Source organism: Anopheles stephensi, chromosome 3 (genome assembly GCF_013141755.1).
Source record: "Anopheles stephensi strain Indian chromosome 3, UCI_ANSTEP_V1.0, whole genome shotgun sequence".
NCBI lineage: Eukaryota > Metazoa > Arthropoda > Insecta > Diptera > Culicidae > Anopheles > Anopheles stephensi.
Window position 1 is genome coordinate 11,775,053 of NC_050203.1, and position 27,154 is coordinate 11,802,206.

The 27,154-nt window shown below is 46.2% G+C and overlaps 1 protein-coding gene across 4 annotated transcripts in view; it reads left to right on the forward strand.

The window, feature by feature from the left end:
• The window catches only part of LOC118514188 (Krueppel-like factor luna), a 262,700-nt gene that overhangs the window by 215,116 nt on the left and 20,430 nt on the right, over positions 1 to 27,154 (forward strand). For all 4 annotated transcript variants that reach the window (XM_036060875.1, XM_036060874.1, XM_036060876.1 and 1 more), the window contains exons 3-4: positions 18,904 to 19,861; positions 19,941 to 20,084. In XM_036060875.1, coding sequence (XP_035916768.1) covers positions 18,904 to 19,861; positions 19,941 to 20,084 — 1,102 coding nt within the window. The remainder of the gene's footprint in view (positions 1 to 18,903; positions 19,862 to 19,940; positions 20,085 to 27,154) is intronic.

The following is a 27,154-nucleotide window of genomic DNA, read 5'->3' on the forward strand; positions in this document are numbered from 1 at the left end:
GTGACACCGATTTTCCCGACCAAGGCACTCACTCTGTTCCCCGTTTTCGATCGCATCCTCGTCCGGTGCGATTGATGAATGAAACAGAAATGACATCGATTGGTGAAAATATCCTCGGGAAGGAAACTCATTTCAACAATCGCTCAAACGGTAAACCGAGGAATCTAATTTGATCTCTTCGCACTTTCGCTTCCTCTCTGTGCTGACACTTGCCACCCCTCCCACATAGGCACACTTCTTTGGGTTGTATCAAGGGGACAGGACGAGCATGCAAAAAATGAACCCCCTTTTTTTCACTGGGAGTTTGGGTGTGTGATTCCTTTTATCTATGCTTCCCGTTTCTTCATGGCGCTATCATCGACGAAGGACGGCGGTAGAACGGTGTGGTGATTGCTCTGTGTACGCGGTTTAGCGCTTGGTGGTTTTCGGGGAAAATGCTTTACCAATTTTCAACCCCCAGCCCCCTACAACCCCCCCTCCCCCCCCCCCCCCCCCCCCCCCTGTACCTAACCAGCAAAAAAGGGGGAGCATCAGACAAAAAAAGAAAAGAAAAAGCCCTCTCTCCACTGAGTGCTTTAAAACAATCAACGTGTGTGAGAAAGAGAGAGAACATGTTCTTCAATTATTTTCCAGTGCAAGGATGTACGTCATGCGCTCCTTTGATTGCTTTTGTTGAGCCATTTTAGTAGCTTTTGTTGTGCGACTCGATTGCTGCGATGCTGCTCCTCCCGTTGAAGATGCTAGTTTTGTATGTTTTTAATTGGGGTGCTGGAATAGTTAAATGCGATAATTGCTACTGCTACTGCTACAAGTGTGCCGAGAAAAATGGTAGTACATTTTAATTATTTTGCCGGAAAAATCTTTCCGTTTTTCTGCGGAAATTTTTATTTTGCAACTAAATGGATCCCTGTTTTGCTTAAAAAAAAAAAACCGGTGGCAAGGTTGTTCTTGAAATGATCTCTTGAATAAAAGCATCGTCTTTCATCAAACGAACAGAATAATTTCCAAAAATTTGTTAATTAAACTGCACGGGCAAGCGTTCTCGTTACGGGTCGCCTAATGATTGGCTTTCGTCGAATGAAACGAATAGAAAGCATTCCAGGCCATTCTTGGATTCGTTTGTCCCGGTTTTCACTGGTGTTAATTTCTGCCACTGTCAGGTTGCTCGTTGCTGACTGTTAAGAAGGGCAGCTTAACAATATAACAATTACTCCACAGCCAGGATGGTATACTGATATAAACATTTAAAACCACCTTACCGAGCGCCACATTATGGGGTCGGGTGCATCGATAGTGTAAAAATATATCCATTTTCCTTCTACCATCATAAGGAAAAATTGTTATTCTTTCCAGTTTAATAATGTAATCTGCTGTACTTTCTTGTTTGCTTTCTGTCCCACCAACAAAAACTCGAACATAAAATTGCGTTAAACGCTGCTGGGAAAACGTCTTAATGAAGGCGGCATACTGATCGTAAAAACCTTCCCATCGTCCCGATTTGTGCTGGGCAGTGTGTCGATCGTGTTTCGTGTTTACCGGCGAGAAAGAATCCTTTCTTAAGGACTCATCACCAAAACGTAACACACACACACACACACAAAATGGAAACACAGCGGACAATGCAATCGTGAAGGCGGGTCAATTTAAGCTGACCTTAAGGCGGTCGAAACGGTCTGGGCATCCCTGTATCCATTCAATTTTCCGTACATGGGGCGTTTTATTATTTCACGTGCGCCTGCTAACCTTTTGCCCTGTTTTCGTATGCTGGAACGATCCAATTTTTTGTTTTATCCTGACCGGCCTTTCATTTTGCAGCAAAATTATGTTTTCTTTCGCCTCCTTCTTTTTCATTTATCTGTTTTTCCTCTAGCCCTTGGTGTGTTTGGGCACAAATCTAGCTTTCGAACAAACCTTTAACACAACAGCACGATCGCTGCCACCCAAACCCTTGCCTGGGGTGGCTATTATTTTCACAACTTTTCCACATCGTTTATCGTGCTGGCAAACCCCGACCGATGTGCTCTGTGCCGAGCGAAACGCAAAAGCACGCCCTTTTTTGATACCCCCGATAGGCGAAGCACAGCTAGCTCGGTTTTGCTACGTGGTCGCTTTCCCGAGCAGGTCGCTTTCCATGCCGGCACAACGGTTTTGCCCAACCGAAGGGCGTGTCAATTGGCATGTTCAGGCGGTAATTTATGGGACCCACAATTAATCGTGTGCACCCTGCTGAGATGAGTTAGAGCCACCCAGGGAGCGTTGGTGGTGATGGTATGGCGGCGGCGTGCGTGGGTCTTCTTTCGGTGCATCCTTGCATCCAAAGATACATGCCAGCGCAGGTTTTGGCCCCGAAGGATCCTGGCTGCTAGTGCCCAATAGTGGCAAAAAAAGATTGCCCTAACGGAAGCAAAAACCAGTGTCAGTGTTTTCGATGGGCAGTTTTATAAAGTTTCTAATTTTTGCACAAGCCCGGATGGGTGATGTTCTGTGGTAGATGTTCTATGGGTTTTTAAGGGATTTTATAGGCACTGCACATGACAGTGGTTAAGCGAGTCGAGGGGCGTTTGACACTGATCAAGATTATGCGGTTATTTAAATGGTTAAGAACAGTTCTTTTTTGTCTCATGAAACATCTTGATAGTCTTTAAAGTGTAAGAGAACGGATCGATTATAATAAGCTGAAATATTATTCATGTTAAACTCAAACAACATGACTGTGAGCTCGAAATAAAATACTAACAACTGTGTTTTTTCTTCTCGTTTCAGGTAACTTTCGATTTGGTTTCTCTTTTTGGTGGACAGACGAGTCATTTTTATGGAGTTCCGGTTTGTATGAGCAGAATTTCAACTTGAATCCTTTATTATTATTCAATTTTGAAATAAATAATCATAATCACAAAACAAAAATATTTTTAACTTGTTATTTTGCTAGTTGCTCGTCAGTCTATTGATATCTTCATAAGCATCTTAAACGTATGCGTATGTTGATCATACAATAAAACAAAAGCTTTCCAAATCTTCTCATAATCATTGTCACCGAGCACACCAAAATTAAACAATCAAACCAAATCCACCGAGATTAAGGCACGATTAACTGTGAAGTGCGACAGCTTTTTTAAGCTCCCCAGTCCCAGCTGTCCCGTTCCATGCAGCATTGAGCTCTATGAGCTGCAAATCGTTGCCACGTTAGCAATTTATTTTCCACTCCGGCCCGATGATTACATTGTTGCTTAAGCAGGACGCAATCATTATTTACTCTAAATTGAACATCAATTCGCGGGACTGCTCGGTGTATTTTTTTTTGCGTCCTGTTCGCTTCAACAGTAACACGATGAAGGAAACAGAATGTCTAAACAATCCAATTAGACATGCTTTTATCTAAATGACAGCCTGCCTGCCTGGGTGCTCAGCGCATCAGCAAGCGTATAAACCAGGAGAGAGAGAGAGAGAGAGAGAGAGAGAGAGAGAGAGAGAGAGAGAGAGAGAGAGAATGTAGTAGATAAACAATAATCTGACTGCAAACACTGATTGAACATGAACCCGGCCTGACAAGCGCATAATGTGGAAAGCGCGTGTGTAAAATCACCTCAGACTCGAGTTTGCTGTGTTGGTAGCTTTTAGTTTCATTTCATCCCCAGTGGCCCACTTTCAGTGCTAGCTTTGGATGGGCACACACGCGCAATGTGTAGCAAAAGAGCCCGGAACTAAAATTCTTATCCACACTCCCAAAAACCAACATCAAAGAATTCGAATTAATTGTACCATCTCTCACCATGGGTGCACTCGAACCGATGCATCCGCATCGGGCGAAACATTTTCCGGTCCGGTTGACATTGGTCCGGGCAAAACTGCACGCATCAATTGGCCCAATTGCAGCACACCGTTTGCCACCGTTTTGGTCCGGAGCGGTCGGTTTCGCTCCCATTTGTTTGCTACCTTGAGCTTGAGCGGGCCACCTGAATCCGGTTACATTCCCTAATACGATTTGTAACGCGTGTCTGGTAATTGAGATTTAATTCAAGCTCAAGCAACTGTGCAAAAGCGCACCCGCCGTGCACTGTCCTTCTCTGTCTTTCTCAATGGTGCAGCTCGTGATAGTAGCCTAGGACGTGTGGTGTTTGGTAACACACAGGGCATACAGACGTGTTGGAGGCCTTAATTGAACCTGCAACAGAAACACCACACCACCGGGGCCACTCCAGCCTATTGGTCTGTTCGCTTATTACCTTACGGTCAAAGGATAGACAATCCATTCTTAACCTACCTTTATGCTTATGCTACCGTGCGCTCTGCGAACAATAGAATCACCGTAGCCGGGGATTCCACAACTGGATGGTGCTGGAGCGCAGTCGGGCGAAGGTAGACATCTCCACTGCTAGCCTTATCGCATCCGCTTCCAGACTCCAGATTTGAGAGCTTGTTACGGACGTCCGTTCCCAAACCCCCCCCCCCACACCCCACACACACACACACACACACACACACACACACACACACACACATACATTCTCAATCTCGCCGCCCTTTCCACAACGTCGGATTAATGCCGTCCTAGAGTCCACGGTACACGGTTCGCATCCAGATCCGGATCCACTACACACAACTCCCAAGGGGAACTCCTGCTGATGCTGCACACCGGGCCAGACATCACTACATAATGATACTTAAATAAATTCATTAAACCGGATAATATAACAATCTGAAGATGTTTGAATATCGTCTACAGTCAACCGTGGTCCGTTGAGGGCAGTGCCTCCCCTACTTCCCCTCCTTTCCCCCAGGAAATCCTTCTCCGGAAGAAGCGTAATAGAATTCTCGTGGCACTCGCTCCGTCTCTCTCTCTCTGTCTCTTGCTTTATCGATGATCGAACACTAGTGGCGCTATATTGCTGTTTTTCAATAAAGGTGAAGAGCACCCAACACATTTCAACAGGTCCTGGTACGCCCCTGTTTCCAACCCGATCCGCAAAAGAATAATGTATCCGTAACGTGTCTGCAAAGCAACAATCGACGTTATGCTAAGCACCGAGAAAAGCTGGCGATCGATTACCGGCCCAGGAAACAAATCTTAATCTGCCTGAAAAACATGTGAATCAAGCTGCATATACATTTAATTAGAAATAAAGATTGATTGCAGCTCTTTAAAAGCGGGATGGGTAAGGGATTAAGGCTCAAACCCTGGTTGCAGCACGGAGTATGAGTAGTGTGACAAACGAGCCCGAAAGAAGGGCCCCTTCTCTATGTCCCTTGCGATGTTTTTCTTCTTTTTTTTTGTTAATTTTGAACGAGGCACATACACACACACATGCTGGTTGGTTGTCCCAAAGAAGCTTTGCGTGCTAATGGAGGTTAAAATAACAGGAAAATTAATTAAAGCAAAATAATCTCGCTCGTCCCATCTTTTTTCCGGGGGCCGTCCTGAGCCGGGGTTTTTTTTCGGTTGGGTTGGAAAATTGTTTCTCTTTTCGCTCTCTCTCTCTTTCTCTCTCTCTTTTGCTACTTTATTTCTTTTTATTTCCAACCTTTTGCCATCGCCACACAACATTGTGGCTAGTAAAGAGCTTTACCATCATCATGCACCCTGTGCGTTCGTGTTTAGGGATAAAATGAATCCTTTCCGTGTATTTTTTTCCCACCTTTTTGTTTGGTTTAGTCTGTTTCTATCTGTTTTGCTGTCCCCAATCTTTAACCGAGAACCGCCAACATCTCACTAACTGGAAGCTTGTGTATGTGTGTGTGTGTTTCTACGTTCTGGGCCATTCAATGTCGGCCGACGACTACGACATAAAACTGTTTATGTACATGATTTTTGTTCCCCACACTCGTCAGAAAAATCCTCACAAACGGAGAGGTGTCCCTACCGCCCTGGTTACGCCTGAACATCCATTTGAGATTGCATCTTTAAAGGGCAGGTTTTGAACTTTAGCCGTCCGGTCCCGGTCGAGCTGGATCGAACACGCACCAACAAAGCAAACAAGAGCCCGCGTTAAGCAACAGCAACTGCATGAAATCTGTTCCATCCTCTGTGTTTTGTGTGTGTGTGTGTGTGTGCTTTGTTTTGAGGTTGTTTTTTTTTACAAAACCCTTTTCAACTAGAGTTTGTCTGTCCCTTCGCTTTGACCCTTTTTTGTATCGCTCTTGCATGATGATGATCACATGCCAACTTCATGCCAACGAAACTGGCACTGCTACTGGTGCTGGTAGTAGCAGCATCAAATAAATGAAACGGATGTTTCATCCCTTTTTTCTCTTGGCCCAGATTCCCACAACCCCCCCCCCCCCCTCTCTTTCTCACCCCCTCAAACTTACGAGTGGATCGGAAAGAGGCAACGGGATGGGAGCCAAGCGAGGGGAGAGCAAATTGCAAAAAGCTTTTTCCGCATTTTATCCCTATGAAGACAAGTGTGAAATTACATTGAAATGGATATTACAAGTTGCGTCGTTTTGCCCCGTATCGCGGTCATTTGCCCTGAACCACACGTGTCTGTGTGTGTGTGTGTGTCTGTTGTGTGTGTGTGAGAGAGAACAGGAGAGAAGAGTTCGTGCTATACCGTGCCCGGACTGGCTTGCGTCCGATATCCTTGATGGTGATCTTTGCTGGTCTGTGCCATTTCCTGAACTCATCCATCCAATTCTGCCCGGCGTACACCGCAGTGAATGGTGCATCGTGTATCGTGGTGGCCATGTCATAGAACTGCCCCTTTTCACCCGAGACTCATCACCGGGGCTGGTCAGCAGAGACCCGTCAGCGTCTCTTCGTCGGTTCCACTCGTCCTTCCTGTCGTCCCATCCCGTTCCGGCAGGGAAATTGGAAAATATTGCTTAAAGTTTATTTCTCTCCCGGCTCACGCCGGGGCACCGTTCCGGCTCGTGGCCGGAAAATGGACATCAGCTGGACCGGAGATATAATTTTACTTTTCGCACGCGCGTTTTGCGCTCTGATGTTGTCATGCTGTGGCTTTAAGGCTAACGGCTGATGATGACGCTTGACGTTCGCTGTGGTGACGCGAGGGCTCTGTGTTATCTCGCGTTAGCGGACGGGCAGAGTAGACGAAAAATATGAGATGGTGCTTCCGGTACAGCACACACAGACACACACAGAGTGCAGCGCGCCGGTTTGGACATGCATAATTGTGCACAGATTTTTCCGGAACTTTAAATCCCACCCGTGGGGAAGGACTCACAGGGAGCAAACAGGGCAGTAGAGTTAGCACAGACGACTTTTGAACGATGGTTGATTTGTTCAAAAATGGCTTTAAGGGATGTTTTGCACATAACAGTGTGTGTTGGTTTGCTCTTTTTAAAGGGAGGTTAGGTGAAGTGTTTAATTTTATTTATTTAAAACCCACTTTCATGAGTCTTTTCTGTGACTTTAGGTGAACAATTTGCCTTCAAAAAATAACCTTTTTTCACTCATTTTATGACGCCTGAATTAACAAACAAATCCAACCTTTTGCATTTGCAACTGCATGCTGTACAATAATAATAACGTTAGATAATAACAAACAGTCATGCTTGGCGCGGCCAGCAACACAATGACGACCCAAAACATAAAAATGAAACAAATCAAATACGAAAGGTCGCCACATTCGTTTGCCAAATGAACCCAACAGATGTGTCAGTATTTCATAAATTTATTGTCCGGCCACCACGTTACGCGGCGGTGGCGTCGGTGTTTCATTCCTTTACTACCGGTGTTTTTTTTTTTTTTGTTTTTTGGGGTGTTCTGTGTCGATTTATCCATTGGATGGAAAATTTAAACACATCTCGTGGAAAACAAATAAACCAAAAATTCACAGCCCTCTGTGCAAACGTACCAGCACAACAAAAGCTTTACAGTGAGCTGGCTACGAAAAAATCGAACGCACGCGAATTGGTTCACTCGGATGTTTGGGACAGTTGAAAAACTGAAAACCAAAAAATGACCACCCCACCTGCTCAACCCCCCCGATCGCTCCCCGATCATCTCCGTTCCAGGGACGCGTACACTGTGTAAGCCCGTTATTTATTTAGTGTTCGAAGTGTTGTGCCGCCTCTTCGCCACCGCGGGAGGGCCGCCTCGGTGGTTGGAGAGTGGGTGATGGCAGTTTTTCATTTATGTTTTGATTCGTTGCACATTCGACGAAACAGACCACCATCCACTCTACACCGCGGTTCCGAATTGGGAAAATTTGGCCAGGGCTTTATGGCGCCATGTTACGAAACGCGTACTGTAGACACACGGGCTGGCTAGCCGTGAAACAATGCACCCAGCAAAAAAAGGGCAGAGGTGATCTCGATTCGCGAGCGCCAACACACACACACACACACGTGGGTACACCACTTCCTTACTTGGAAAGTGTGGGAGATATTGGCAGAACGCGAACGGAGAAAAACACCAAACGCCGTGGTAGCTCCGACGCGTGAAAATTTATTTGTTTTACCTCCGAAAAAAAAAATCACACGCACGCGCGCACAGGTACTGTGTCCATCGGAATCGGTTGCTGTCAGTTTGCTTGATGAATAGCGGACAGTGTAGCGTGTCGTCTGGGCATGGAATAAATATTTGTCGCAGTGCGGTTGTGCACCTCTACTACCCGGAGGTAGTTGCACGGGATCAAACGGTGCGATAGGTAGCTGACTGTGATCACTTACGCTGGGTACTACGGTCAACATTGTTTTGGTTGGAGTCGGGAACGAATATCGAGTGGTATTACTGCGGTTCATACTAAATCATGTGTAGCTTGTCCTACCTCGATAGCTATATTCAAAATTTGTGCATTCACCATGATGAGTTACAAGCGCCTAAAGTTAGGCAATTTTGTTGGCAAAGGACAAAGAATGAACTAAAATAGCCTTTGTAGCTTGATTACATACATTCTGGCGCTCGATAATAAACTTCCTACAAACACTCCACAAACAGCCTTCCCGAACATCATTAATAAGCAAAGTATCATTGGAAAACCATTTCCCCTACCGTCCTGTGAAATGAAATATTTAAAAATAGCCAGCGTTCTTGGAGGTTTCGCTCGTAATAAGTTCGCAACTTAATTTACAGCACCCTTCACTTGTCAAAAACTTTCCCCGCTTCACCAGACCACCCTTTGCTGACGGGCCTTGGTGCCGACGTAAACGAATTCATCAGCTTCACTTTCCGAGCCGCCTGTTTACGGATGATCAATATCATCATCCGGCAACAAAAGAACGAAACGAAGTAATTAATCTCAATCTTGGCCAGACACCTACACAAACACACACACCTACCGACCATCGTTGCGTGTTTCTTGTTCGACTGGCCGCACGAAAAAGTCCATCGGACACACCACAAAACAATATGACACAGAAACCGGGAAAGCCTACTGCCTCTGTCCATTGCCCAAAAAGGCAGTACGGACCGGTAGATGGAAACGTAAAGCAAATAGAGAGAGAGAGAGGAGGAGAGACAGTATGCCAAGTGAAAGTAAATAAATTATATACCACTGTTCCTCTAAAAAAAACACCTCCCACCCTCTTCTTCAAGCTTCTCCTTAACAAACCAACACCGTTCGTTGGAAAATTCCATCCGGATCACATTTCGGTTTTCAAAAAAGGGCCAGCCCCCGGACACAAGCTTGTCCATTTTCTTTCGGTGAAAAGTTGGTGATCTTGGTGGCTGCCTGCCTGCCTGCCTGCTTGCTTTGTCTCGTGCCGAAGGCAGAGTGATGTTCGAGAGAAAATTTATCGCTACACTGTCATGGTCCACCCCACCCATCCCCATCCTCCCAACCCCACCACCCATTCCGCGTACCTTACCTTTGACCGTGACCGGGAACATGGGCCATGGAAGGAAAGTTTTAAAATTGTCCTAAAATTGTGTTTTGGCATCCGTCACGAGTTTTTCCAGGGCATGCTAGAGCATGAGGGGGCATCGTGAGGGGGGGGGGGGGGGTGTTTGGCAGGAGTTGCTGAGAAAAATGGCAACAAAGAACGCATGGGACAACTCGAACCAAACAAGCACTTCACGGTTTTCGGTTAAATCAATCTCCTTCTTCCTTCGATTGAAAGTCGTTTGTCCTTTTTCGACTGGACCGGCGATCCTTTCTCGTTCTTCAATACGTGTGTCCACATTGAATCGGTGAAAAATTCCTTTCACCGAAGCACCGTGTAAGGTTATCCCTTTAGGGTACGAGCGATACTGTGATATGCCGATGCTGCTACCGAATGCCCACAAAGTGTTTCTTTTGGGGCTTATCAAACAACAAAAAGAAGCTGTCCAGCATGGGGCGCTGGGCAAGGTTTATCAAAATTCTGTCCCCTACACGCTCCCCCCCTACCCCCCCCCCCCCCCCCCCCCGGAGGCCGGATCTTTAGCTGCTCCTATTACTAACCCTAAAATCCACTGAATAGAGCGGTTAATAGAGAGGATATATGTATTCGTTCGAGACACTTCGAGGCAAAAGGTCGTGGAACGCTCTAAGAATAACATGTCACATCCTTTTGCTCCGCTTGGGTGGGGGGGCCCGTGGGGCGTTCATTACGCTCACTTTCAGATAAACGAACGGATATGGCGCCCACATCATCATACAAGAAGAGCAGAAAAGAAGTAGCACCAGCAACGGACACACACACACACCCCGATCAAAAATCAATAAGAAATGGGTGTCTTTTTGCATCGTGCGCTGTACAACCAGCAGAATCAAACACCGGCGTTTTGCCCCCGGGCCAAAGCCTCAAAGTGTCCTGGGTCTTCCTTTTTCCACGAGTTTTTTTTTTATTGGTATCCTCCCACAAAAAAAAAAAGATAGCACAAAATACGTCTGGCACGCCAAGTCCTGCTCGTTTTCGTTCATCACTTTAATGACATGCATAAATTTTATCTCCTTCACCGTACGGGTGTGTGTGTGTGTGTCTGCGCATCCATCCACATTTTTTATTCGTCCCAAAGCAGCACAATTTCTTATCCTTTTACACACATTAAGCTCCCCGGTGGGACACTTAGTATGCGAAAGCCATAAAAACCGTAAATGAGCTTCACTTCCTTATTTATTTATTTTGTTTGACTTTTACACCCTGAACCCGTGAGTCGTCGTTTGCTTGCTGGTGGCATTTTCACACGTTTGCCACAGGCTACTTTTTTTTGCTTCCTTCTTCACTGTATCGCCCGTGTCAAAGCAGTGTAGAGCCACAAAATTTTGTTGACGAAAGGGCACAACAAGCAAATAAGAAAAATTACTTCTTTATTGCTTCGAAAGAGTGCAATCAAGGGCCTAGAGCGAACAGACAGGGTGAAGCTTCTGTCAAAATATTAATATTTTTTACCTTCTATCGAGATCAAAGCCGAATCGCACGCAAATGAATCGCCACTGCCAGTTTGTGACATGAATTTGTCACTTTAAGATGCTGACAAGAAGGTAAAACCCTTAAAGTTGCTTATAAAATTGGTTTGTGTATAGATAAGGAAATAAGGTGTGTTTAGAACCCCGGTGCGAGAAAAAAAACCCTCTGGATGGGGAAAAATGAAAAATGTTTCCATAAAAATGATTGATGCCCGTCTCATCAGAACCCCATCACAGCGCGCCGGCTCTGTGTCCGCTTGACGGTCGATGCTGCTTAGAATATTGAACCGGGTTTAGCAGCATAAATGAGAAGACGCAAATAGTACATTTTAATCTCCCCCTTTTGCTCCGTGAGGGTGGTCATTTCGCATGCAGAACTCGTTCGCTAACATTACGATTTTTTTTCACCTCGTTTGTATTTCGTTGGTTCACTTCGTGGGGGCTTTGGGTCTCGTTATGCAAACAGTTCATTCAGTGTGTCCTCTACTAGCGCTAAGTTTTGCTGATGGAACGGTTCCAGAGGGAGGGCCACGGGGACCAGTACCACAGCGGAAGCGGAACACACCATGATCAGCTTAGAATTAAGAGCTTTCACATGGACATGAACAAACCTTTTCCACGTTTTCACGTGTGGCTAACTCCCTTGATTGCTGACGTGAACGAGCGGCAGAGCGCGCGCGCGCGCGTGTGACCGAAAACCAACGTGCAAATTACTTTCCTCAATTACCCTGTCGACCGACCGACCGACCGACGGTTAATGCGTATCCCTCTCGTTTACAGTCGAAATGGCAAAGCAAACATTACGTACTCATCTTCGTCAAACTCCGAATGACGATGATACTCCCCAGCCCCCTGTATGCAACCCGGGGAACTAATGCGTCCCGGTGAGGCGTGTGGATTTGCGTGAATCATTCATCATTCTCATCGGATGATACCCGAGCAGCCGGGATAGTCGTAACACACGGCCAAATCAGCGCACTGAAGCGGCCGCCCAGTGCCCCATCGCCGGTAATAGCGATGAGCACGGATTGACAAGGGAATGCGCCTGAATGTATGCCGTGTATGGTTTAGCAGGACCTCATCTTCTCTGGAGGCTCTCGATGAGTATGGGTTAAGCACTTCGTAGCAATTTTGTCGCACTTGTTTTCCTAAGAGAGGGAGGAAGGCTGCATACATGGCAGCGAGGTCCGGGCAAACTTTCCGTCCGAGCGCTGGCCCATCTTGCCTCAAAGGTAGGGGTCGATGGTAGAAATCTGCAGGGATTTAATCGAAACGTGTAATCCGCTTCTAAGCCACTGCACAACAGTGCGGCAAAAGGTGTGTGGTACGCATTTGTACTTTTAGTGTGACGTTTCCAGCACATCACAGTGGCCGTTCGACGCGTGGTGGCGGGTCTTTGCTGTTCGTTGTAAAGCTAAGCCAGGTGTATTTAAAGGTGTAAAAATACCCATAAAATAACCGAGCTCATGTAGGCTCGGGCAGGTTTTAAGACGCTGTTGCGGAGATTATTTCGAGTGAATGTGGAGTATTTTTAGAGTGAAAAGAACACGCATTCAATGCTGCATTTCTCGGTTAAGTTCCTGAGAATATTCATCTGATGGAGCCGCCTGGTGACTATTAAATTCGCAGGAAAAGGCCTCCCCACAATTCACATTGAATAAGGCATTTGAATCAAAGTTCCGAGCAAACGTTATTGGCTATTTGAAGTATGCCATTAAAAAGTTTTCTAATGTTATATGCGCCTAAGCAAGGGCATTCTATTTTCCAACGCCTTTAGAAACAAATTAATCTTCCACTTACATGCATGACCTCTGTAATCCATCACATAATATGGATTTTACACACGCAGAGAAACTAAACCTTTGTGCTTTTCCCAGCCGGATTTCACAATTTTTGTCATCAACCAAACTTTTCCCACCAAATAGCCGTCCCGAAAATATATACAATTAAACTAATTGATTGCCCGTAAGTGCACCACCGGCGCAGACCTGCCCAAAACACCGCATAAATTGTGCTTTTAAATCCATCATCAAATTGAATCATAAATTTTACGATGAAAAACACATTACGTCGCTCAGTCTCGGGTCTGGTGTCCACAAGGCAAGTTCTTCTTTTACCCCGTTGCATCTTGAGATGTTGATGATGATGCTTGTGTGCTAAAGAACGGAGTGAAATTTTGACTGTGTGATGTCAAAACACTCACCCATCCAACGCCAACCACACAAATGATGCCTGCTTTAGCCGGAGGTCGTGTGCGCCTCCCCCATCACCATCGGGGGACCACAGCTCCTCGGCGAAACGAGTTCTACCCCTTCCCCATTGAGCCATGTCGTTTTGAATTTGAACATGGGGTGAGGGGGGGGGGGGAGAGTACGTTCACTTGCAGGAAAAGGGATGTATAGGAGGCCGTACACTGTGTGTTGTGTGTGCGGGCTGAGTAATGTAATAAAAATGCCTGACAGCCACTCGATTAGCTGAATTGAAAACGTTTCGCCCCTGGGGAAGGCTACAATGAAAAACATTTTGTTTATGAGCGTGTGTGTGTGCGTGTTTGAGTGAGTTTTACGTTATCCACCAGCTTATCGAAGGGGAAGAATGAGCTGAGTGAGTCTTTTAAAATGCCACTTTTCTGGTGCTGAAGTGCGGCTTGTGTAATAATGAGCAACTGTTGTATTACCGGTCTGTTGAGCAATAAGCTTACAGAGGAAATTTTTTCGTCTTTCGAGTTAAAACATTTCATTATTATATTTGATTCGATGTGTATGTAGAAGTAAAAGCAGTTCATTACTTTATCCGTTCTTGACAGGTTGTGGAACGATAACACAATTTTAGTTTTGTCAGCTAAGCACTTCAGTTGACATTTAAAAAGAAATGTCATTCTGGGAAATAGTCTCTGTGATGAAAATCCCTATGGGTAAGATCTCTACGGACGAAGAGGTTTCTAGCGGCCACCTAACAAACAGCTTGGATGCGCCTAACATTTATTTGGTGGGACTGAAACTTAGTTGTATAGTATGAGCTGCTTTCAGTTATCTGAAATGACTCGCCAATGAACTCCAAAAACCTTGTAGCAAAATTAAAATAAAAGCTTTTAAAACAATCCCGGCTAAAATTAATATCCGATAAAGATTTATCAAACGCCAAATGAAGAGCTAGGCAGAAATCCGCTTCAGCTAAAACTATTGATCCCCGAAGCACCTGTGCTAATAAATATCTTCCGCATTTTTCAAACTGTCAGCACAATGAATCAATTACGCTTCCGTGACTCCCCTTTTCCCTCTCCACGTGGAAACGATTTCCATGCCACACTCTTTCTACAATGTCCCGCTAATCGTCACCTTTCGTTGAGGGGGGGGGGGGGGGGGGTGGTAGGTCCGCACGATCGCAGAGCAAAAGGTGTTTAGTGTGATACCTAATAAATAATGAATGACATACGCGCGTCACGGTACGCTGGTCTCAGGATTTGCCGATAAATCATCCCGGTACCGCCTCTCCACATACAATGGGGTGTGCACTGCGCCTGTGACAAACGAAAATGGAGCTCGCTCCTTTGCGGGAGGCATAAATCACATTTCAGACATCATTTACCCTAAATTACTAAGCCTGCACGCTCGCTCGCCCTCCGGCTCACTTTTCACTCACTATCGGCCGATTATCGGAAGGGTCGTAAAAATGACCGGAGGGCAGAACAGCGAAAGAATCATGCGTTCCGTTCCCGGTGTTTTTTTTTCTTCCTCCACTCTTTGTGCGAAATCATCGTAATTTTCCACGCCACGACAACCCATTAACCATGGCCGGGGAGAAACCTGTAGTATCCTGCCAATAATCCACCTGTTCACGTCGTTACGGGCCGCTCGGTTCCGTCATATTTCGCATCCGTGACGGGGTAGAAAGGCACGATGGGAAGGGATGGGGTGGAAAATAGGAAAAGCATAATACACAGGCCAGTTCATCGCAAATGGTTTATAAATAAGTCAATCTGTTAAGTGTTCCGATGAGAAGGCTCGAACGAGCGCGAAAGAGAGAGAGAAGGAAAGCCTCATCGCAATCCGAAGCATCCGAAAAACGAAAAGCCGGGACTGGAAAGGTCGATTAGTAGAGCAGGATTAAGAATTTTCTCGTTGTCGTCGTCGTCGTCGTCGTCCTTCTAGGCTAGGCTTATCGTTTTTCCCTTCGCATCACACCGCTCGGTGACGGGACATTTCCAACGGGAAAGCCATTTCTTTCACCGCGTGGAATGGAGCACACACAAAAAAAAATCGACAAGAAGCGTATAATTTCCCGTACCTTAACGGAAGAATGTTGCGCGTTTTCATAACTGTCCGGCTGTCCGTGAAATGGAGGAGGGATTTATTGGCTTATTTCCGGGTCCGCCCCCCTCCCCCAATGTACTTGCTACTTGGCGTCAAACCGAAACCGAATGGCTGTTGCCCGTTCCGCTTTCGTTCCAGTTGCTGAAAATTGGAAGTGGGATAGAGTTTTCAATATCGCGCCGGTAAAGGTGGCTGAAAACCGGGGTGTGCCATTATTTGTTTGCAGGGAGGAAAAAAAAACAAGGTGGATTCTTATTAAACCCCACTACGACGATGCCCTCCTCTTCAATCGGCTCGTACTTTTTTCCGGGTATGGCCTTTGGTCGAAACGGCACACCGAGCAATTGGAATCGATTCCGATAAATAATAAATGCAATCGTGTGTGTCATCAAACCGGCGCTGGTGCTAGTGACGATACCTGTGTGTAAAGTGATTTGTTTTGACTCATGTTCACAATCGATTGATTATAGCGTTACAAACAGATCAATCGTTTATCAATTGGGGGGGGGGGGGGGTATTTTCATGGAAAGCATATTTCGTAGGAGCTTAAATGAAAGGGATACAAACAGGATTTTATATTGATCGCTCGATTAAAATAAATTGTTTTTCTTAGTAAACTTTAACATTTTTAGCATCCAAAACAACTAGTTTTCATCCTTTTTTCTCGTTTCGAATAAGAAAGCTCCTTACATTTCATAGCTCCAATCAAAATGAGATACAAAAATAATGAAACCCGACAATAAAATCTCCCTCAACTTAAACAAAAAGCATATGTTTGCCAGCTTCTTAAGAAAGAATTTGCAAATTAATAGGCAAGCAAGCAAGCTCACAGCACAAGCTCCTTCATCCAACCCCTAAAGCCGCCTGAAACAAAGAATTCAAATCAAATGCATTCAACCTCAAATAATCCCCATGCTAAATAGCACGTAAAAAGCGTCGACCGTCGGCAGTGGCAGCGCGCAAGGTTTTGAGCTTTTCCCACCCACAGGTGTCCCTTTCCCTTCCTTGGGGGCACTTGGTTGTTTGCTGCTTGGTGAATAATTTTCACACTCCTTAACAATCTCTTCATTTACCGGTACATAAGCGCGCGCGAGCTCAACCAAACACACACACACACCTTTACTTACCTTCTTTTTTGTTGCTCAAATTGACGAAACGGAACAAATCTTCACGAATTCCGTTTTGCCCTGGAAAAATGTCAACTGTCAACCGGTGGAACCGGTGGTTTCAAAGGCATACCGCCGCATTTTTCCGCAAACGGATCGAAATACAGGGGAAGGACCAACGCTTGGTGGGTGGAAAATTTTATTAAACGTAAATTTTCCCATTAAATAAATTTAAATATACATAATTCCCGCGTGCTTCTGGGTGAGATTATGAGCGCAAGCGAGAACGAGCGAGCGCCCGGTGACGTGACCAGGATCGAGCGGATGGATGGATTGTTCGCTCCAAGTCAAAGTTTTATTGTGCAGCCGCTGAAACGAGATGGCACCCACCGAGCACCCGCATTTCACCCACGGATTTTCCTTTGCCGAAAAACGCTGGCCGCTCACGAATATTGTTGGGAATGTTTCGGCCCCAAAAACATCCTTACGCACCGAGAGGGAGGATGACGCTTGGGCGTGCTTAAGTAAAAAGTATTTCGTAATTAAGAAGTTTACAGATTTTCTTTGCGCTGTGCTAGGGGGATGTTATAGGAAGAACCTGCGTGCCTTTGGGCGCTTTGTTTTCTTTAGTTGATTTTCGTCTTCTACTCGGTTTTCCCACTGTGGCGAGAGTGTGTTCCGGTGGAATGTTCCCGGTTGGTTGGGCCTTTATTTCCTTCGTTTCCCGACTACGGATTCGTTACATCCGCCGCGTGGCTAAATTGTATTCATATCTTGTGTTTTTAATTTTGATATTGTTTTTATTTTGAAGTCGCGAAACGGAGGAGTTTTTTCCCGTTCATCCCTACCCCAGTCAGGAAAATTCCCCGAAATCACTCTGTTGCGCGTACGCCGAGTGCCCGCACCGGTATTGCTTTTGTTTCGTTTCGTCTCGCTCGCCTGACGACTAGTGACTAACTGACTAACTTGTTCCCTGTCCAGCTTGGACAAAAAAAAAAACGATAGCCGCGAAGGAAAACATGCTTCGCTTTAGTGACTTCTTCGTTCATGGGAAAGAACAAGCAAAACCGAAACCGAAGACCATAACTAAAGCTCGTTGAAAACAAATACTGGGAAATAAATAAATATATCCATTACAGTTGACACGTGCACGCTATCTTTTGTTGCTGCTGCTGCTGCTTATTTTCCATTCGATTTCCCTTCTTCTATTGTTTCTCTTTTTGTGCCGTGCGTTTCGCGTAAAGTGAGAACCTATTTATTACACACCCCAGACCGCGCCAGAGTAAGAGCGCTTGTGCTAAAGGAATTCCAGCAAAGCGGGAAACTCGAGCACATCTCACACTTGCCGGCTGGTGCCTGCTGAGCACCAAGTGTGATGTGATGAAAATCGGAAAAGTTTATCCACTCGGAAGACAAGCGGATGATAGGGGACAGGTAGGGGGGGGGAGGGGGAAGCGAAGGAGCCAGCCGGAAAAACTAGATGATTTCCGGGAATTCCATTCCCGGCCAACTGTGGCTGTAGACAGCGCGGTGAAACTTCCGGGGTTTGTTCGCATTTTTTGACTTCAACCGAACAGAAAGACGAAGAAGGAAAAAAGGGAAAAATGCACCAACGATGGCACCCGGAAAATGCTAACATTTATTTTTATTTTACCCAACGCGCTTTCGGGTGGAAAGTTTTGCCAAGCTTACACAGCTCGCCGGCATACGATTACACGAAATCACACGATCCGTGTCCCCCAATCCAGCTTTAAAGGGACAGAGGGGGGGAGAGCGCACGGGGGTTTCAATTTTCAAACACATCACAATGATACGGGAAAATGATAGCTTCAACCTCTAAGTTGCAGTGTGGAATGTGTGGAGCACCTCCGTCAAACATGGCTCGTTTTCGCAGCAACTAGCGTTTCGTACCGTGCGCCCGGCTATGAGCAAAGTTTTGCTCGGAAAGTATTTTCATTTACTGATTCCTTGTTTTGTTGTTCCGTACGCGTTTCCCGTATTATGGAGAACGGAATGGTTTTTGAAATTCACCAAATAGTTGTTGCCGTGCAACGTTAGAACAGGTTCGCACGTACCCAGCTAACCGTGAAATGACATGCCTGTATGACGATTGCCCAAAACCATCACGAGCTTGGTTTTAAGTTTGCCCACTTTAACACATGTTTCTCGACTTTTATCTCCCTTCTATAACAGACCTGCTACGAGATGGAGCGATACCTGAAGGATGAGCCAAAGCTGCAGAAATACAAAAAGCTTCCTACCGACACACCCTGGGACCTGTTTGCAGCGCCCGGGCCACTAACTGGCTCGTGGAAGGTGGAGGTCGAACCGTACTGCTTCGACGAGCTCAACCTGAACGATCGTGCGTCGGACTCGCGATCCGAATCATCGTCCTCGTCATCCTCCTCCTCCTCCTCCTCCTCCTCCTCCGATGGTTTATTGCCCCCTGCGTCCACTGGCAACCCCTGGCAAAGTGGAGCGACCAGTCTGCTGAGTTGTGCGGTGATGGTGAAAAAAGAACCTATCGACGACCCAGACGAAGATCCCGAGTCGGACAGTCAAGATGAACCGGGCGACAAGTACAGCAGTGCGGCGAACCGAGTTAATCCCACCACGGAACTAGCGAATCGAGGTAGCAGTAATCACCATCACCACCATCACAGCAGCAGTCACCACAACAGTCTTCATCACAACCATCATCATCATCATCATCGAGCGAGCGGGATTGAGCTGCGGCTCGTAGCGCGGACGACGAGTAACGATCTGCTACCGACGCTAACGCCACCCTCCTCGCCCGAGTCACACCTCAGCAAGGACAACTCGAACACCTCCACAACCGGTGTCAACGGTATCACCACCAGCAGCACCACCCCCACCACCAACACCTCCAACAATGGCAACAGTTTAGCGACGTCTGCCACGCTCACCGCGATCAAGAAGGAGCCTGGGTCCGAGATTGCGCTGCTCGATCGGCAGGGTGGTCAGATACTGCGCGTTTCAGCCGGCCCGCACGTGGTACGGTTGACGACCGGGGTGGCCGGACCGAATGGGAAGAATGTTGTGACGGGCGTCACGCGTGTGATACAGGTCAGTCCTCAGCTGCATGCGGCTATTGCGCAGCGTAACTCATCCGCCTCACCAAATGCATCAGGTAGGTGTCGGGGTTGGCTCCTGGAAGAAAGTAACTAGAAGATCTGTAATGCAATCAATCTCTTCGTTTCTGTGTACAGCACAACCGAGCTCGAAACATCACCACCGGCAACAGGATCACAGTCCGGACGCGAAACGAAGGATACACAAGTGTCAATTTCTCGGCTGCAAAAAGGTCTACACGAAAAGCTCCCATCTGAAGGCACACCAGCGAACGCATACAGGTTAGTTTACGTGTAAGAGTAGCGCACAGGAATTTCCTTTTTATGTTGAGGTTTTGAGGCAATTTTCGGGATGAGCTAATTCCTTCCTTTCCTGTTGTGCTCATTACATCTTGTAAACCCTTCCAAAAGACGGCAATGCATTACTGCGCACTTTAAATCTCTGAACCTACCTACTTTAGGCCTTGAAAAATCTTCTCCTCAAAGAAAGTCTTCAATGCTTGGGGACATAAAACATTCAGCCCCGAGAGGTTCGTTGTCTTGACGATGATCCAGAAGACACGATTCTTCCAAAAGCTATTTCCACCTTCAGGCGAACCTGTAGGCGCTTTTGCTGAGTTATTCTTGACCACTCAGACGAGAACGAGGTCATCCCTGTTTGGGGGCGTTTGTAGAATCAATTTCCGAGTTGTCTAGGTCTGCTTTACCGTTTATGCGGCATTTCTGATTTTTGGATGCCAGTCGCTGAATGATGAAGGCAATTTAGTGTTTCACATCTTTACGGTTCTGATCGCAGTTCATCTTAATCCCAAAAGATGAGCTGGATGCGATTTGGTTCATCCGTCTAATGGCTTACAATATTCAATTTATTGTTGGCGGGCTTGAATACTTGCGTTACTTAAGTGTTTGTTTTAAGCTTTTCCAAATTTCAAGTTCATTATTGAACTGGTTTTTTTATTGTGCTGTGATGATGATGAGGTTGATGATTATTTCTTCATTTGAGCTAGAAGATACTTTTCTTCTGGAAAATCATAGATTTGGAAAACGTTTCAATCTATATCTTGGAGAAATTTCTCCCCTAAACTACTACCATCAAAACACACGCTGCTCGACCTATCCTAAAGTAAATTATTAACCCAATCTCATACGAACCCCCTCAGTAACGTAAATCACATTACGTACCGAAACGAAACAAACTTCAACATCCCCTTTTTGTAGCCCCACGCACAAAGGCAATTAAATTAGCAGCAGCAGCACATCTTCACCGAAGTATTGCCAGTGAGATTCGCTCGATCGGGACTTATGTGTGCGTGCGCGATCCTTGCATCTTCTAAACTACCGAACCCCGCTAATCAATGATTCATATTCAAAGGCAAAACTTACCGTCCACCACCGGGGCCTGGGTTTGGGTCGATGAAAAAGACACACCGTCCTTACGGCCGTGTCTAGCCCGAAACCAGACAACCGGAGAAAGACGCAACCGTTCGGGGTAGGGAAGGTGATAACCGAACCGGTCGGTATTTATTACAGGCACCATGATTTAATTATTCAAATCAATCTTATTGCCGTTGACAAAGTTTTCCCTTTAAGAACCCACCTTAAACGGACTCGGATACGGAATTTCGGTGGGTGACGCTCTTGCTGGACCAATACGGATGCGGTCAACGGGATCCACTTATTTATGCTGCTGGACGGGGGCCGGACATTCTGTTGCGGGAGGTGATGAGGACAAAACAAAAAACCGAATCCCAAGCACCCAGCACTGGCCCTGGGAAAGTTGATTTGAAGCGCCGGAATAAATTAGCTCAACTTTTCCGACTGTGTGTGAGTCGCTTTCTGCGAACGCATCGTCCTCCCACTCTCAGGGACACACATTTTATGTGACCTGGTTCACTAATTTACCGTACAACTTCCTTGTGAGTGGAGAGGTCTCCCCGATGGAACCAGATCTCTCTTCGGTCCTGCGTATGCCGAGTGCTTCTTTCACTTGCTTCCGGATTAACTTTTACACCAGTTACAGCCAACCCCCGGTCGGGGTGGGCTTTTGGGCAGTGAGGCGAAAGGTACGACAAAAGTTCGTCAGTTCATCATCGATGTAGGCACGGTTGGTTGGTTAAAGTTGGTTCTCCCCCCCCCCCCCCCGCTCCAGTCGGTCGGTCGCTCTTTCAATCAAAATCACCCCGGGAACGTTGAAGACAAAATCGACTACTCACCGGTAAAGCTGCCAAGGTTGCAGTTTGCAAATAACAAGCAACCATGAGCAGCCACGAGCGGCCACTGTTCCGGAACCGCACCAGGCTTCCGGTCTTTATTCAGTCCTTTGCAATTTATTATCCTTTCGGAAAGGGAAAATTGACCCCAGGAGAATGAGCTTACCCAATGGTTGTGTGTGTGTGTGCCGTCTTCCAAGGACGGCGTACCGTTGTAATAATATTACAGCTTCTTTGTTTCGTGCCCGGGTTGGTGAGGTGAGACCAGTCGGGAAAACAATAAATTTGCTCCGAACAACAACAGCTCCTGCCGCTGTTCAAGGATGCAGCTTTATAGTAAGTTTCGTGTAAATTTTTTATGGCTATGCTGACTGCTTGATAAAGCGGGCGGGCTATGTAGTCTTTGAAACCGAGTACACAGGGAGCTTCAACTGTTCAGGCCTATTCTTTACACCGGTACCCTTGAACGGTCTCGGTCGGCCGAGGTCGAGTGAGCTCTTTAATAATGATGTTATTTTTCGGAACAACACTTTCGGTTGACAGTGTAGGTCGAATGTGTGGCCTACTACGACTATCTGCTGATGAGATCGTTGCTAGGAATATTAAAACGAGACGCCCTGCAAAGCACTCTATGATCCGCAAAAGACGGTCGGCGCGAAAGCACACGTAGACGCCAAGAAGAACCCAACCCAGCACAATAAACACCTCACGAAAAACAGAACCTTTCAGAAAGAAAGCCATCAAGCGACGAACCCTCCAGCATCCAGCAGTACGTGTGTGCCACTGGTGGAGGCACTGAATAATGGGTCCCCTAAATGCCGTTAAATGATAATTTCTGTTTAATCCTCGTTCCGTTCGTTCGTATCTCGTTGGTTAATGTGCTTCTCGTTCGGTACCGCACGCACACACACACACACAGCCATTATGATCTGAAGCGAAAGAAGCAACAACAACAAAAAAACGGACCAGAATATTCTTCCTCCCACGGGGTACCCACTGGGAGTGATTAGCAAAGCAGCGGCGTAGTCGCATCCCCTTTTCGGTACAGAAAGCACACCGGAGAGAGCCGAGAGCCAAAAAGGAGCAAAATATTTATCCTAATAATTTTTGACTCGTGCCTTATCTCTAAATCACTCTTATGGAACATCACTTCGTGTCGGGCGAAGCGGCCACTTGAACGGTACCTCCGTCCAGGACTCCCCCTTTTTGTTGCGCTTCAAGCTACCCAGCATCAAGAAGTTGCTGCTGTTTCGATGGTTCGGCGTACGGTTGACGCGCTTCCGCCACTGGAAGGATGATGCTTGAAGAGTGTTCTTTCAAACACACACACACACATTCAAAAACGGCTACTGTTAACGGTTTTCTGCTTCCATTCAGGCGTGCCGTTCAAATGGCAAGGATGGCCCCCTGGTAGCGCTCGGCACAGGGAACAGCGGGACGCACGTAATCGTAGGCCATATGCTTTCGCCATCGTTGGGCAAGAGGGTGTGTTAGAGGAAAGGAGAGGCGGGGGCCGAGGATCGGAAAAGCCGCTTGCCCCAAAACGACAAGGGCAAAACCGGAGTTGTTTAAAGTGAAGTGTATCCACTTCGGTGCGATAAGCGGACCCATTCCCGGGGCCGTTCATCGTGCTGGGAGCGGGGAACAAGGGAAAACAACGATAATTATCCTCGTAAAGTTCTTCAAGGGTTGCGCTCTTGGTGGGTTTGGGTGGCGGTATATATATGTATGGAAAACTGTGCATAAGGAGCGCCGGGTGGCAGAATTGTCTCGCCCGGGTGGAGGTGGTTTTAAAGTAGAGGTTATTTGCTTCAAAACACTTCACCCCGACGAGGGTTTCACCGTTGAAAGTGGCGCTGACGACGGTTAGTGGTTTGTGGCATAAATTTTTCAAACGTAGGGGAGAAGTGGGATATTTAGAAAAGATTTTAAAAGTTTTCTGGATTAAGAAATTTATGGAAGTAAGAAAAATGATTAAATTAGTAAATTAAAAAATTATTTTAAAATATCTAAAAATATTATAAAAAAATTGATAAGTAAATTAAAACTTGAAACAAAAATAAAAGAAAAAAATTTAGAAAAAAGTTAAATCAACACAACGAACTAAAAAAACAAACCTAATAATAAAAGCAAATAAGAAAGCTTAAAAATAAATATTAAAAAAAACTTATCAAAAATAAAAGGAAAAAAACAAAAACACACTTCAACTTTAAAGCACAGTTCAACAAAAACTCTAATTATGCCTAAACTCACGAAAAGCCCCACAAAAGAACGGTTCAATTAATTCAATAATCACTCAGCGTTATTGAAATAATTTAATAACCGAGAAGGGGCTCGTTTTCGCTTGACTTATTTACCAACAATTTGTCGGCCCATTTTCAATCACACGGCCAGCAAACAAAAAAGAAACAAGCGGCCAAGGAACACATAATCTAACACGTTGAACCACTACGTCTGCTGCTAATAGCGAAAAGTGGAAATATTATGATCAAGAAAGATTCCCACAACTCCGGCGTCTTACTCGAGTCTCGCCGGGAAACACAAAAAAAAAACACAAAGCGCAACGGCACAAATTACTAACGGTGAGTTATTTTGCCTTCTGCCCAACCACGTGGGCCGCTTTTCATTCTTGAGCAAAATTTTCAATAAATTCCACCCGTTTCTTTTCCCGCCCCTCTCGGTTGGGTTTTATGGGGCGCGAGAGCAGGAGAAAAATGTCCGATTCGTTGGTCGGTCGTTGGAAAGCAACATACATTTAGTGTGTGTGTCGTGGTGGAAAATCGGAAAAGCCGGGGAAAAGAAAGCCATCCCAGCTTTTCGCGTCCAGCAGCAACAGCAACCGTAGCAGCAGTAGTTCATCGTGTTTCGCGTTTGTGCTGTGGAAGCTTATTAAAATCATATTTTATGTGGTAACATGTTTTTCGCGGCACTGTGCCCCGGTACGCTCATTTTCCTCCGAGGGGAAGTGTATCATCATTTTCAGGAGGTGGGGGGGGGGGTGCGGTGCTGGAAAAACCGCCCATTACCGTCCTTTACCGGCGCGCGCTGGTTCGACAAACATTCTGGATCGAGGTGGTTGGAAAAAATTAAACATCACCAAAACCTTGGCAAACTGAGAGCCGGGAATTAGGAGTTGGTGAAGGAGAATGGGTGTGTTGGCGAAGAAATACGACCGGGCGAAACGGTTTTGCAGCGGTTAAAAATCCAACAGACCACACCACACACTGCCCTTTACTTGCTCAGACCCCGAGAGAGTTCTAATAGCCGGAGTCGAATCGTGTTCGACCAACTCCGAATCTCACCATTTCGCCACTGCGTGTACGTACACGTCCGGTGCTAATCGAGAGCACCGGGTTGGTGCAATAATGGGCTGGAAGTTTGGTTAAAATTCACCACCCTCCCCTCCCCCCCCCCCGAGTTGAGCCGTAGTTGGGAGTCGTCGGTCGGGCGGGCAGCCCGAACCGCAGAAACAATTTAACCTCAGAAATGTTTAAACATAAAACATAAAATGCCATTTACAGCCCGGAGGGAAACATATTTTCCTTCGGACGCTTTCGGATGATGATGATATACTGTGGGTGTGTGTATGTATGTGAGACAAAAAGAGAGAGAGAGAGCGAGAGAGATGAAGCGAAGAGTACTTAAATGGTCAGACATATTTCTTGTGCACAACCAGACACGCCTAACCACCACGGCCAGTGGACAAACCCGAGTAAGAAGGAGCGGGGCAGACCGGTACTGTACTGGGAAAGTACCCTCCTGTGGTATACAACGAGGTCATAAGTCGAAGCTTGCAGCCTGTTTGTTGATACTAATTCTGCAAGCAATAATTCACAAGAAGATTGTTAAAAAGCTTGGATGGAAATTGTTGAGCTTTTCTTCTTGAAAATGTAACTTAAAGTATACTGGTTTCGGAGAGAATATCGAATCGTTTTCGAAGTCAATAGCCTAAAAAAAGCGCAATAATCATCTTTGTTAAATACTTTCCTATAATACTTCAAACTATCCACTATTGTATCACCTTGGTCTGGCTTGATGACTTCATCGCAGGGGCGCACGCCAACAGATTGTTGCAATTTTCACTCACCGTTTTGTGTTGGTGAAATTTTATCATTCCTGTGCACTCGCCACATCATTCCTTTCTCCAACATCGACCTGTATTCTTGTAAAATTTACTCACACAAAAACAAAACAGCACGGTGCCTGCGTTTGAAGTCCCAATTTGGCCTCCTACGTACAGGTTGCATTACATTCTCGGCATCCTCTCGAGCGCCCCAAAATCATCAGCCAGAGTCACTGCCCCAAAAACCGTCAGCAGCAACAACAAAAATCGGACCCAGCTCTATCCAGCTTCGCTGTGCAATGGAGCGCGTAAAGCGGCCAACTCACACACACTCACACGCTTCTACAGCAGCAGCAGCAGCAGCAAGAAAGTTTGGGATAGAATATTTTGAATTTTTCATTAGAAGCACCAACCTCAACGAACGGTTGGTTGCTTTAGTAGCAGCACCAGAGGCATCAGGCCAAAAGGGCAGATTTTCTTCATGCGACGCGCTTCCTGCATTGTGGGTAACGGTCACGGTTGCGAAACGGACCCCAATGTGTGTGTGTGTGTGCGCACGCGAGTGTACCGGGCCCGGAATGCTTTTCATATCATTCCATTCCATTTCTCGTGCCATTCCATTCCATTTCTCGTGCGCCATTCCTAACATTTGCAAGCCGAAACCATCGCAAGGGGCTTCTCCGTTCCTGCTGCTGCTGCAGGTGCTTGACTGCAGAAGGATTTACGCTGTAAAACGATGCCACGAGTTGGCCCCTTGGCTTTCTTTCTCTTTTGGTGATGGTGGTTTCTTATCCGGGACCATCTACCGTGCTACCTTTAAGCGTTGGCAACGGCAATCAGCGGCATCTCTAGCGAGCTACGCCCAAGGCCTGGAACAAAGCTTTCCGAAAAGGAAAACCTCGATGGGTTGGGGAATGTCTTACTGGGCACAATGGAAGTAATGGGGTGGTAAGGACCAAAAAACACACACACACACAGCAATCCTTTGAGAAGGCTAATTGATCCGAATCGCCTGGTGGACAGTGGAGAATGTATGGACATTTGATTAAAATTCCATTTTTTGCTTGACCTTACTCAAC